This window comes from Tiliqua scincoides, chromosome 5 (genome assembly GCF_035046505.1).
Source record: "Tiliqua scincoides isolate rTilSci1 chromosome 5, rTilSci1.hap2, whole genome shotgun sequence".
Taxonomy (NCBI): Eukaryota; Metazoa; Chordata; class Lepidosauria; order Squamata; family Scincidae; genus Tiliqua; species Tiliqua scincoides.
Genome location: NC_089825.1, coordinates 102,675,891 through 102,688,834, shown reverse-complemented (window position 1 = coordinate 102,688,834; position 12,944 = coordinate 102,675,891). Strand labels below are relative to the sequence as shown.

The 12,944-nt window shown below is 42.4% G+C and overlaps 2 protein-coding genes across 2 annotated transcripts; one reads left to right on the top strand and one right to left on the bottom strand.

Moving 5' to 3' along the window:
* Positions 1-912: 912 nt before the first annotated feature.
* LOC136652722 (olfactory receptor 13H1-like) lies at positions 913-1,830 on the top strand. The gene has a single exon (XM_066629643.1). The coding sequence runs from the start codon at positions 913-915 to the stop codon at positions 1,828-1,830; it is 918 nt and encodes a 305-aa protein (XP_066485740.1).
* Positions 1,831-8,856: 7,026 nt separating this feature from the next.
* Positions 8,857-9,774, bottom strand: LOC136652721 (olfactory receptor 2A12-like). Its single transcript, XM_066629642.1, has one exon. The coding sequence runs from the start codon at positions 9,772-9,774 to the stop codon at positions 8,857-8,859; it is 918 nt and encodes a 305-aa protein (XP_066485739.1).
* Between the last annotated feature and the right edge of the window lie 3,170 nt (positions 9,775-12,944).

Genomic DNA, 12,944 nt, shown 5'->3' with positions numbered 1-12,944 from the left:
AGGAATTGTGGAAAACCTTTGCATTAAATACCTTCGGTGCAACTGGGATATACTGACTGTTCTGAGAGCCATTGAGATGTTATTATGATACAGGATGGAACTGATAAGGTGTTAATATATGTTAGTTCTCATTTCCATGTATCATAATACAGTTACCCCAGCTAACTGGGTAAAGAGGCACTTTCAAGTGGTGCTCCTCTTATATTTAGCAGGGGGAGAAGAACTGTCCCTCTTCACCCCAGCACAGTGTCTCTAGCCAATAAGGGGCACACTTTTTATTTATTTACTTAATTAAATTTGATTTTGTTGTGCAGTGGTGAGGAGGGCTACAAAATCTTCTTTCACCCCAGGTAGCAGATAGATGCCTTAGGGCCCAATCCTATCCAATTCTCTAGTGCCAGTACTGCTGTGCCAATGGGACATGCACTGCATCCTGTGATGGGGAGGCAGTCACAAAGGCCTCCTCAAGGTATGGAAACATTTGTTCCCTTATCTCAGGGCTGCATTGCAGCTGCACCGGTGCTGGAAAGTTGGATAGGATTGAGCCCTCAGCTATGCCACTGGCTGGGGGGAGGCGGCAGAGCAAGTGGGTGGTGAGTTTCTGGGGAGGAGGCAGGTTTTCCCCTGATTTTCACTTTTTAAAAAGACCGGATGTGACGTCACTTCCATTTGTGACATCACTTCCTGGGCATCATTTTGAGCTTGAGCTACACGATCATTAGCTATGCCACTGGTTGAGAGCACTGAATTATGTGTATTTATCCCACTGTCAGCTAATATAGTGCTTCAGACATAATATACACAATACTATTTTACTTATAGTCAATTCTTCCTCTTTCATAAATATTTCTTCTGTTGTGGTCTCTGGAGAAAGAAAACCCAAGGAGAAAACTACTGCACAACTGAGAAGAGATGAACGAGACAGAAATAACTGAATTTGTCCTCATTGGATTTTCTGGCCGACCAAAAACAAGAATGGGGTTGGCAGCTTTCATAACCATCATGTATTTGGTGACAATGATTGGTAATGGACTAATTACTTTGGTGGTCATATCTGAGCCCCGGCTCCACAATCCCATGTACTTTTTCCTTTGCAATCTATCCATCATTGATATCTGTCTCTGTACATCTTCTGTTCCGCAAGCCATTGCCAACTGTTTGGTGGAGAGGCCTGTCATGTCTTTTGCTAGGTGTTACACTCAGATGTACGCTGGCATATACTTTGGATCCACTGAATGTTTCCTCCTGGCAGTCATGGCTTATGACCGGTACGTCGCCATCTCCAATCCACTACATTATAGCATTGTCATGAACTGGAGAGTTTGCATCCTCTTGGCTTTGGGGACATGGCTTTTGGCCTTCTTACTTTCTATAGTTCCCTGTCTTGCAAAACCATTCCACGTTTGTGGACATAATAAGATAAATCATATCTCTTGTGAGCTTACAGCCTTCATGAAGTTGATCTGTTCAGACATGGATGTGGAGCAATTGATCATGTATTTTACCAGTACTCTCATAGTCCTCTTTCCCTTCTGCTTCATTCTCTTTTCCTATTTACGCATCATTGTGGCCATTCTGAGAATCCACTCAGCTGGTGGCAGATGGAAAGCTTTTTCTACCTGTGGATCTCACCTGGCTGTGGTAGCCGTGTTCTTTGGAAACTGTATAGTAACCTACATCAAACCTCAATCGAAAGACGGCCAAGATAGTGACAAAGTTCTTTCAGTTGTTAATGGAGTAGTAATACCCACATTAAATCCTTTAATCTATACATTGAGAAACCAAGATGTGATATCTGCACTGAAACGATTGATAAGGAAGAAATTGTGATGCATAAATATTGTGATGCATAAATATTTCTACTGATGATCAGAGAATGTATCACCCTCAGTCAGTAGCATAGCTGGGGGTTGCAGAAATTCACTGGCAATGTGACAATGGTTTTGTTTTGGAGAAACACATGCAGATCTGTCTGTGATGGCTCTGAACTGAAACGTGAATTTAACAGCAGCAGCACTAATTCCAGTTAGATCAGTGGTCTTCATCCTTGATTCTAAGTTTGTTTCCCAAACTGTTCATAAGGCGGGAGGTCTGGGCAGGAGGGCAGGAGGTCTGGTCTAGAGGGTAGAGCCTCCGTCTGCCTAAAGATAACATCCGAAGGTCGCCAGTTCGAGGCCACCGGCACCGTGCGACCTTGAAGCAGCTGACAAGCTGAGCCGAGCTATTCCATCTGCTCTGAACGTGGGAGGATGGAGGCCAGAATGTGCGGCCAGATCAGAAAGAAGAATGTTGTGGTTTCTTGAAAGACAGAAACCATCTTTCAAATTGTAAAAATCCCTATGGGGATTTAAAAATTGCCTGCCTATGTAAACCGCCTTGAATAAAGTCTAAGGAGAAATCTGAGGACCAAGAAAGGTGGTATAGAAATACCTGTATTATTATTATTATTATTATTATTATTATTATTATTATTATTATTAAGAACATAATGCATGTTTACCAAAGGCCCATCTAGTCCAGCTTCCTGTATCTCACAGTGGCCCACCATGCTTCAGGGACTACACAAGTTAGCAAGACACAACCTGTGTCCTGGTGCCCTCCCCTACATCTGGCATTCTCAGGTAGACTACTTCTAAAGCATGGAGTTTGCACACACATATCATGACTTGTAACCCATGATGGACTTTTCCTCCCCAAACTTGTCCAATCTTCTCTTACAGGCATCTAGATAAGATGCCATCACCAATTCCTGTGGCAAGGGGTTCCACAGACTAATTACATTCTGAGTAATGTATTTGCCTTTGTGTGTCCTAACTCTCCCAAAATATTTTCCTTTGTCTGTCCTAACTCTCCCAAAACTCGGTTTTAGCAGAAGTCCCCTAGATCTGGTGTTATGTGAGAGGGAAAAGAGCACCTCTCTATTCACTTTATCCTTCCCCTGCATAATTTTGTATGTTTCAGTCATGACCCCCTTCAGGTGCCTTTTTTTCTAGACCAAAAAGCCCTAAACGCTGTAGCCTTTCCTCATAAGGGAGGTGCCCCAGCCCAAAAATCATTTTCGTTGCTCTCTTTTGCACCTTTTCCATCTCCACTATATCCTTTTTGAGATGTGGTGACCAAAACTGGACGCAATACTCCAGGTGAGGCCTTACCATTGATTTGTACAACGGCATTATAATATTAGCTGTCTTATTCTCAATACCCTTTCCAATGATCCGAAGCTCAGCATTCACGGATGAGGAGGGCCCACTATTATTACGCCCATTATTATTCACAATATTCATCAGAAGAGCATTCAAAAATACCTGCAGAATTGTTTAATGATTATGGGCAGTGATCCACTAATGTACAATTCCACGTTTTAAAAAAAGTTCGGTCAAATAGGTCTTGTAGTAGGTGGTTGTGAAATGGGTTTAATTGTAAATTATCTTGTATGTGGGCAGTCCAAACCTAACCAGTCCAACGCTGGCAGAATGAGCACATATACTGTCGCAAATGTGCCATAAGACATGTTGTGGAAGCATGGAGGTTTGTGGCACTGGAGGAATGGCCTGCACCTGCTTGCTGGTTCATGTCAAAAGGCTGCGCTCTCTGGAGCATGTAGACTCTCCACAGGTTGGTGGACGGGAGGTGGGTTGCAGAACAGAGATGAAGAGGAAATGTAATGGGGTGATGGAGTGGAGAGGGGTGGATTGGGCTCAGGAGAAGATGAGAAAGGTGGCAGTGGCTACAGTCATATTCTATTCCCCCTGATTTCCAGGCAGCACTTGCTAGGAATTGCACCAGTGATTTTGCTGGCACAAACCCGAGTAGCCACATAGTGGTTGCTGGGCTTACCATGGGGGAAGGGAATGGCCATATTTCTTGAAGAGACCTCCAATAGCCTCTATTCCACAGCTGAATGCAGTAGAAGCCTTCAGCACTGCTGCTTCACAGTTCAGGAATCTTGGTAGGATACCTAGTAGAAGTGCCTACTAATGCTTTGCACATTTGCACAATGCTATTCAGCCTGATCTTGATAGTATAAATGATCAGGGATCAGAGTTGACAGCAAGAGTCTGTTTGCAGTCCAGTTTATGGGAGAAGAGGAGATATAGAAACAGGGCCATCACAGGGCAGACTGAAGCGGCTGCTTTGAGCAGTGGCCTGGAGGAGATGATGGACTGAAGTCGAGTGCCAGGAACCCAACGTTTGCCCACCTCCTCCACTGGCCCACTGCCCACCCACTCACATCACTCTATGTTTGGATCTTCTCATTCCAACATGCAAACAGAATACACACATGCACATTAGCCTCATGGCAATTTGATCTGGATTAGATATATAGATTAAGGGCAGTGAACTGCAATTAATGAAGTTCTGCCATTTTTCTTTGAAGCTGTTGAGAGAGGGATCATGTGCAGGTATATTGACTGTGACTGTGACTGACAGTAAGGTGGGATGTTGCAATCTACTCATAACCTTGTGGCACAAAGTTAAAACTACAGTTGGCTGAGTCAGAATGGTTGAAAACCGAAATGAAAAAAATCTGCCATGGGCATGCTTACTCACATGTAAGCTCTATTTACCTCAATATGACTCTTTTCCTGGGTAACCATGTGTTACAAATTTGTGTGGGTTATTTTCCAGAGACAGGCACTCAACTCAAAGTGACTCGACTCGAGTCACAAAAAGTGCTCTTGGATGATTCAAGTGGTGTGCATCACTGACTCTGACTCAACTCGCAATTTGGGGCCAATGATTTGGAAAATGACTTGAATGGATTTTGGTCCCTATCTAGAGTCCCTTGTGTATGTGTGTGTGTTCTTGCTCAATTTTTTGACCTTTTGGGTGTTCGGATTTCAAACCGATGGTGGCAGCAGACATGGTGGTAGGAGGATAGGTGGTTCCAGGAAGTGGGGGCTTAGGGGGGGTTGAGGGGAGGAGGACAGCTCAAATTGTTTGTGATTTCTGGCTCAGAGACTTGACTTGTTTCTCAGAATGACTTGTGATTCAACTCAAAATGACTCAAAATTTAAGAGCTGTCTAGTGCCGCCAGAACCACATGCTCTCCACTCTATCTCCATGTTCCAGTAAGTTTTGGGAAACTGGCCTCCTTCTTTTATCACCTGGAGTGCCCGCAGGCTCGGAGAGCATTCACACTTGCAAGGTGTAATGCTCTTCCATCAGCCTTGTTATTGGGCAGGTTCAGTGGTATTCCCTACTCGGAGAGGAAATGCAAGTGTGTTAGGGACTGTATTGAGACTATACCCTTTTCTACTGCCCACTACATGATGTTTCATGCAAGAAATATTTTGTTTACTTTGCCCATTGTTAACTAGGATGCAGGTCTGGGAGGACTCAATCATGCTTCAGTCTCTCCTTTCCACACCTGACTCTGAGACCCTTGATAAGGTCGCTTCCTTTTTATCTGGGGTAATTGCCAGGCAGAGCTCTGGGACTCTGGGCAGTGTGTGAGGAAAAGACCGATGTCTATGTTGTGTTGTCTTTGTATATTTTTGTTTTGTTTTGTTCTTTCTCTGTATTTTATGCCAATAAAGGTCTTACTGAACTGAACTGACTCAAAATTTTCTGTGACTTGAGTTGCAAAGGTGCGTGCTATGACTCGTGACTCAACTTGAGTTGCAGTCTCACTGACTCATGACTCAACCCATGACTCAGCCCAGTGATTGAAGCACATCCCTGAAATTTTCTTCTATGGCAGTTAAAGAAAATACACCTTTTTTTCCTTAAATGCATACACATTAAAAGTTTTGAAGAACAGTTGTCTCAGTGATCACATATTGACTAACATAGTAGTTACTCTGGTATTGCTTTTATCTCAACCAAGATATTCATTAATTAAGTTTAAACATATTGCATATGGCAAAATTGCAGTGTATTTGCCTGTTTCCATTATTCTGGAAAAGGTTATTGTTTGGGTTGGAAGCTAAGCAGGGTCAGGCCTGGTTAGTACTTGGATGGGAGACCACCTGGGAATACCGGGTGCTGTAGGCTTATACCATAGTCTTTCGAGACTGAAGGTTGCCAACCATTTAATAAACAGAAACTTCTGGTTGTTGATGAAAGCAATCGGGAATAATTTTCTTAAATTTGAGAATATGAAATAATCCCTGTTAAAATAACTTCTTAAAAATGGCTTTAAAGGATAAAGGAGCCCAATTCAGTTAAAAATAGTTTTGACAAAATCTTATCAAAGCGGCAAATTATTTTTAACAAACTTGCTATCAATTGAACTTTGTTTTCACTGGAACTGCATCATGATTCACTTAAGTTGATTAGGGCCAATCAAGTTTAAATCTACAGAGGCAAAAATGTCCCAGAACATATGTAACTTTTTCTCTGCTAGGGGAAGAGTTGGGATGTTTTGGAAATGGCATTAGGGATTGGCATTCAGATAATAAACTGGGATTTGTTTTAAGAAAGTAGGTCATGACAAAGTCCCATGTTAATGAATGAGACTTCAGTTAGTCTTAACTAATTGGTCTCATTGATTTCAGTGATGCTTAGTACAGATTAATTATATTGGGTTATAACCCCTGCTCTATTTCCAACAGGATCAAACATTATTATTTTACATCCTTTTTGACTGCTTGGTATATTCCAATGGAGTTCGTCTGAGTGAGTGGCTCAAGATTGCTCTGAACCCAATCCTATCCAACTTTTGAGCACTGACCAGGCCACAATGCAGCCCCAAGGTAAGAGAACCATGTTCCCATACCTTGAGGAGGCTCCGAGACTGCCCCCTAACTGAAGGATGCAGCGCATGTTCCATTGGTATGGCTGCATCAGTGCTGGAGGGTTGGACAGGATTGAGCCCTCAGTAAGCTTTGTGGCCAAGTTGCAATTTGAATCCAAATCTTCTGGATTCAGATCTAATCCTCTAAACCAGTGGTTCTCAAACTTTTAGCACTGGGGCCCACTTTTTAGAATGAGAATCTGTCAGGACCCACTGGAAGTGATGTCATGACCAGAAGTGACATCATCAAGCAGGAAGATTATTAATAATACAACGCTGTAATCCTACCCACTCTTACCCAGGATTAAGTCCCATTTACTATTATCGCTAAAATCATATACATAGCAACCTGTTTAAACTACAGATGTGAAACATTTTCCCAAATGCAGTCACATACCATGATAGCATTGTCTAATACATCAAAAATAAAATACTGAAATGAATGGTGACCCACCTGAAATTGGCTCACGACTCACCTAGTGGGTCCTGACCCACAGCTGAGAAACACTGCTCTAAACACTATCCACCATGTTAGTCTCGAGCTGGGATTTCATTCATTTCTGTGGAATTTGCAGCCCAATTCTACCATGAGTTCTGCCAAGGTAGCTTGAGGTGAATCATCGTGGCAGGACTTCAATTGGTCTTTGAAGGTGCAAGGGCCAGATTGCCTTGCACTTCCAGCAGCATAGCACAGATAGGCCACTGGGGAGTTTCTGCAGGCAGTGAGTTGAGGACTGGGGCAAATCTTGGGCAGGATGAGAGTGGATCATGTCTGCCATATCTCAACACCCAGCCTCGTCCAGACATGTCCCTGGAAGACTCCTCAGAGCTACAGCATTTACCATTGTTGCACAGAACTGAGGAGACCCATTGGAGATCATGAAGTAGCTTGGAAGGCAAGCAAAGTTCTCCACTCACCTCTCCTAGCCAGTCTGATCCCTAATCAGAACTCAAAATGCAGAGGAGGCTGAGAGAGCAGTCCACACCATGCGTGTGCAATGGCCAAGGATAGGATGGGGCCATTTGCAATGTTTCAGTTTCTTAGGACACAATCCATAATCTGGAACCAGTTTGTAAAAGGTTTATTGTCATCATCATCTAACAGGAATCAGTGGTGTTGCTGTGGAATTCATGTTTCAGTTTAGAGACATCACAGACAGATCGGCGTGCATTTTTGCAAAATCAAGATGCCAGACTGTTTGCAACCAACAGCTATCAGTTACTGCTAACTTCCTGCATGGATCGGATGGAAATAGTTAGGATATCCCAAAAGGATAACAGTTATATACCCGATCCTATTACATTTCGTATGGTCATAAAATATGTTGTAAAAGATCAGATATACCCACACAACAAGATATTCCAAATATAATAAACAAACCCAGTGGTTCCCAAACGTATGAGTATTAGCACAGGGACCTACTTTGTAAACTGACATGCTATCAGGACCCACCTTGGTTTATGACACTACAAAAAGTGTCACTTTTACCATGTGCTCAAGCCTGCTTTCACACTTTTTACTATTGTGGGGGCCCCACTTCTGGAGCATCTGTTGAGCTCCACGATCATTGGATCAGAATCTTTTTGATGGACTTGCATTCCCCTTCTCCTGGTCCTCGATAAGAATCAATTCACATTTGTCTACTCATGAGTAAATGCACATCCATGACCCACTTTTCATAGGGCTCAATACATTTTTCCTTGTTAGCTTGGAGAGGGGGTTTCCCTTCTTGAGCGTTTTTTTTTTTTTTTTTTTTGCGGGGGGGGGGGTCGCTGCATTTGTTGGATAAGAACCATTCCACTTGGCCTGACCTTGAAAGTGGATTGAGGCACCTACTCCTGAGTAAATACTCATTGCAGTTCAGTTTCCATTGGGCCCTATACATTTTCCTTGTCAGCTATCACATCTTCGGTTTCATGACCCACCAACAATCAGGTCCCAACCCACAGTTTGAGAAAACATTATCCTGAAAAACATATAAATATATATATATAGAAAACAAGAAAAAATATTGACTAGAAAAAAGACTTAAGCATCCAATCCTATCCAATTTCAGAGCAGGAATGTTGCATAGGATTTGAACCTGCTACATCAGTAGAAACAGAACATTTATGCATCACAGTTTCTTTCTTGTCAGTTGTTTTAATGCAGACTTCACTTCCTGGTTTCTCAATGTATAGATTAAAGGATTTACCGTGGGTACTACTACTCCATTAATGACAGAAAGAATTTTGCCACTATCTTGGCCATCTTTTGATAGAGGTTTGATGTAGGTGACTATACAGTTTCCAAAGAACACGGCTACCACAGCCAGGTGAGATCCACAGGTAGAAAAAGCTTTCCATCTGCCACCAGCTGAGTGGATTCTCAGAATGGCCACAATGATGCGTAAATAGGAAAAGAGAATGAAGCAGAAGGGAAAGAGGACTATGGCAGTACTGTTGAGATTCAACATCAGCTGACTCCTAGCCATGTTTGAGCAGATCAGCTTCATGAAAGCGGTGAGCTCACAAGAGATATGATCTATCTCATTACGTTCACAGACCTGGGCTGGGTTTGCAATCCAGGGAACTATAGCAAGTAAGAAGGCCAAAAGCCATGTCCCCAAAACCAAGAGGGTGCAAACTCTCCAGTTCATGACAATGGTATAATGTAGTGGATTGGAGATGGCGACATGCCGGTCATAAGCCATGACTGCCAGGAGGAAACATTCAGTGGATCCAAAGTATATACCAGCGTACATTTGAGTGTAACACCTAGCAAAAGACATGACAGGCCTCTCCACCAAACAGTTGGCAATGGCTTGCGGAACAGAAGTTGTACAGAGACAGATATCAATGATGGATAGATTGCAAAGGAAAAAGTACATGGGATTGTGGAGCCGGGACTCAGATATGACCACCAAAGTAATTAGTCCATTTGCAACTATAGTCACCAAATACATGATGGTTATGAAAATTGCTAGCGCCATCCTTGTTTTTGGTCGGCCAGAAAATCCAATGAGGACAAATTCAGTTATTTCTGTCTCATTCATCTCTTGTGAGAGGTGCAGTCAGTTGATCTCTGGGTTTCCTTTTCACGGAGCAGAAAGAAGTAGAAAAAATAGTTATGTATAATGCAGGGATCTCAACGGGGTAGAAAACTCTTAAAAATGGACTTCTTTGGGTAATGGAACTGGAGAGGACGATGCAGTATGTGACCATATCCATTCCTTCCCCATAAATGTGCCTGAGACAGAAAGCTATGCTTGACTTTCTCTCATCTGTACAAATTTTGGTATGCTGATTTTATTATTGCTTCCATGTTTAGATGGAGGATCTGTAGTTGGCAATTTCTTTCTATTTCCATTGCAATTTCTGTTGTAACTTCATGCTGCCAATACTATGCTCTCCCATTTTCACAGGTTGTAACGTATTCCAGGAACAGAACTTCTGGTTTAGTTCTCTTTGGATAAGAGAGAATGCAGAGTGACATTGTCTTTCTCACTTTTGCTTTATTGTCAACAATAACAGAGTATTATGGGAGGCATAAAGGTAACGGTGAAGCAGGTGATCACCAAACCAAGACCCTGAACCTCAAAGTGTTTCACCTTCAGCCAACTCAGTTTTCTCTCTTGCCATTCCAACTCCATGCATTCCAATAGTTCCCCCTACACATAATCTTTCAAACCCTCACTTGACACTGTACAAAAAATAATTAAAAAAATTAAAAATTAAATGGTATCTTTAGGAAATACTGAAGATTGCCAAGGTTCTTTTCCATGTAATTTTTGACTCAATTGCTCATTACCTTTTTCCCCCCAAGTCTACTGCAGGCTGATATACTCCAGTCCACAAAAAATGTAGCAGAGTGCACAATGGCATTTCTGAAGCACATGTTCTCATCAAGAGCCATAGGAGCTTTTAAGGACAGGATCCTTAGAGGTTAAGTTGCTACAGATAATTAGTTCATTATATGAAACAATTCCATACCTAACAAAAATGGCTTGTATCCAAAGAGCAGTGAGCGGAAGGATATGACTTAGTACTGTCCCATGAAGTCTTGCCCAGTGGAATATTTCTCACAGGGCAGAGCCACAGTATCTCAGAAATATTGTCTTACAATATTTCTCTTTTCCTGATTTCTGTATTCCTGATTTCTAATTTCTGTTTTCTACCACATAACGCCCCAAGCTGGCTCTGGTGCTGCTCATTGAGAAGCTGCGTTTTGATTGTGGGATACTATGAGGTCATAAGTGTTCCACTCTAATATTAAAACGCAGACAATGATTTCATATGTTCCCTGCTCCAGTCCAATCTGCTACCTTTTCATCTGTTAATGGTCTATCCTGTCTTCCCTATTCCAGGGAATTGATGTTTTATGGATCAGCAGAAGAAGAATATTGTGAAATTTGGTAAAAACACTTTTTTTCTCTCTTCCTGTCATTCTGATGCATATAGAGAAAGTTTTCTTGGAAGGCTACAGTCCCAGGCATTCTGAACTGAGGGGTAAAATAAGAAACTATCCCAAGCAGTTTTTTAAAAAAGTTCCCCAAACATCCCAAAGGCTCCAATCCTATCCACACTGACCTGGGAATAAGCCCCATTGATGATCATTGTTAAAAGCATATACAGAGCAGTCTGTTAAAAGTACACATCTGTCATATTTCCCCAAATACAGTCACATCCCATGGTAGCATCAAGTCTATTAAAAATAAAATACACATTGAAATGAATGAGGACCCATCTGAAATTGACTCGCAACCCACTTAGTGGGTCTCAACACAGTTATTTAATTTGCATGTAATCCAATGAGCAACATTAAATGGAAAGGCATTGAGGAAGATCAGTAATGTACCTGAGGAATCTTGTAGACATTGGTAATTGGGGCCAGCTGGATGGAAGTCTCTTCAGTAAGCCCTCCAATAACAGACAACACATGTTTTTTTTCTATCACACTTGTAGTTGGTTATATTTCTTTGCTGTGTGAACAGTAGACTCAAGGCACTCTCATACGTACTCCATGAGTTAAACAGGTTGTCATAGATGTGAAATCCCAGGGTAACATTGGGCAAGAGTCTGGGATTCTGATTGATCTCCTGAATTGCAAAAATCAAGGACAGGACATGCTGTTGATGTTGAAAATTCTTGCTGCAATGAGATTGGTGGTACTTAAATTCAGATAAAATATTTCCTGCACTGTCATTAGGACCACATGCACAATGATTTACAATCATTAAGAATCTCTGCTAAGACAATGAGACAAACATAAGTTGTGCACGGGAATGATAGATAAATTCAAGTAAGAGAAAGTGAAAGAAGGAGGGATGACATTTGGTTTTTTGGAACAACTGCTCTCTACTCCTAACTGGCTTTCGAAAAGCCTCGTCTTGAACAGTTCCATGCTTATTAGACATGCAAACAATGTCACATCATGGGAGCTTTTAGCTCTGAGGTAAGTAAGACCATTTGTGGTCACCAATCACCAATATTTAGATGCTGATAGTGCCATAAAGCACTTTGCAATGGTGCACCTTCAATCCCTTCAATCCCTTCAATCTCTTCGCTCACAACAGGAGAGGAAACTGAACGCATTCCACATGCGCTGCCTCCGACGCATCCTCGGCATCACCTGTCAGGACAAAGTTCCAAACAACACAGTCCTGGAACGTGCTGGAATCCCTAGCATGTATGCACTGCTGAAACAGAAACGCCTGCGTTGGCTTGGTCATGTTGTGAGAATGGATGATGGCCGGATCCCAAAGGATCTCCTCTATGGAGAACTCGTGCAAGGAAAGCGCCCTACAGGTAGACCACAGCTATGATAAAAGGACATCTGCAAGAGGGATCTGAAGGCCTTAGGAATGGACCTCAACAGGTGGGAAACCCTGGCCTCTGAGTGGCCTGCTTGGAGGCAGGCTGTGCAGCATGGCCTTTCCCAGTTTGAAGAGACACTTGGCCAACAGTCTGAGGCAAAGAGGCAAAGAAGGAAGGCCCATAGCCAGGGAGACAGACCAGGGACAGACTGCACTTGCTCCCAGTGTGGAAGGGATTGTCGCTCCCAAATTGGCCTTTTCAGCCACACTAGACGCTGTGCCAGAACCACCATCCAGAGCGCGATACCATAGTCTTCCGAGACTGAAGGTTGCCAACATGTAATGATTACATTTTTTGTCTTTGATTGTATATAGTGCCAAAGGAGAGGGATAATTCTCATTACACATAC

Coding starts and splice junctions, on each gene's coding strand:
- LOC136652722 (XM_066629643.1), top strand. CDS start 913: ATGAACGAGACAGAAATAACTGAATTTGTCCTCATTGGATTTTCTGGC.
- LOC136652721 (XM_066629642.1), bottom strand. CDS start 9,774: ATGAATGAGACAGAAATAACTGAATTTGTCCTCATTGGATTTTCTGGC.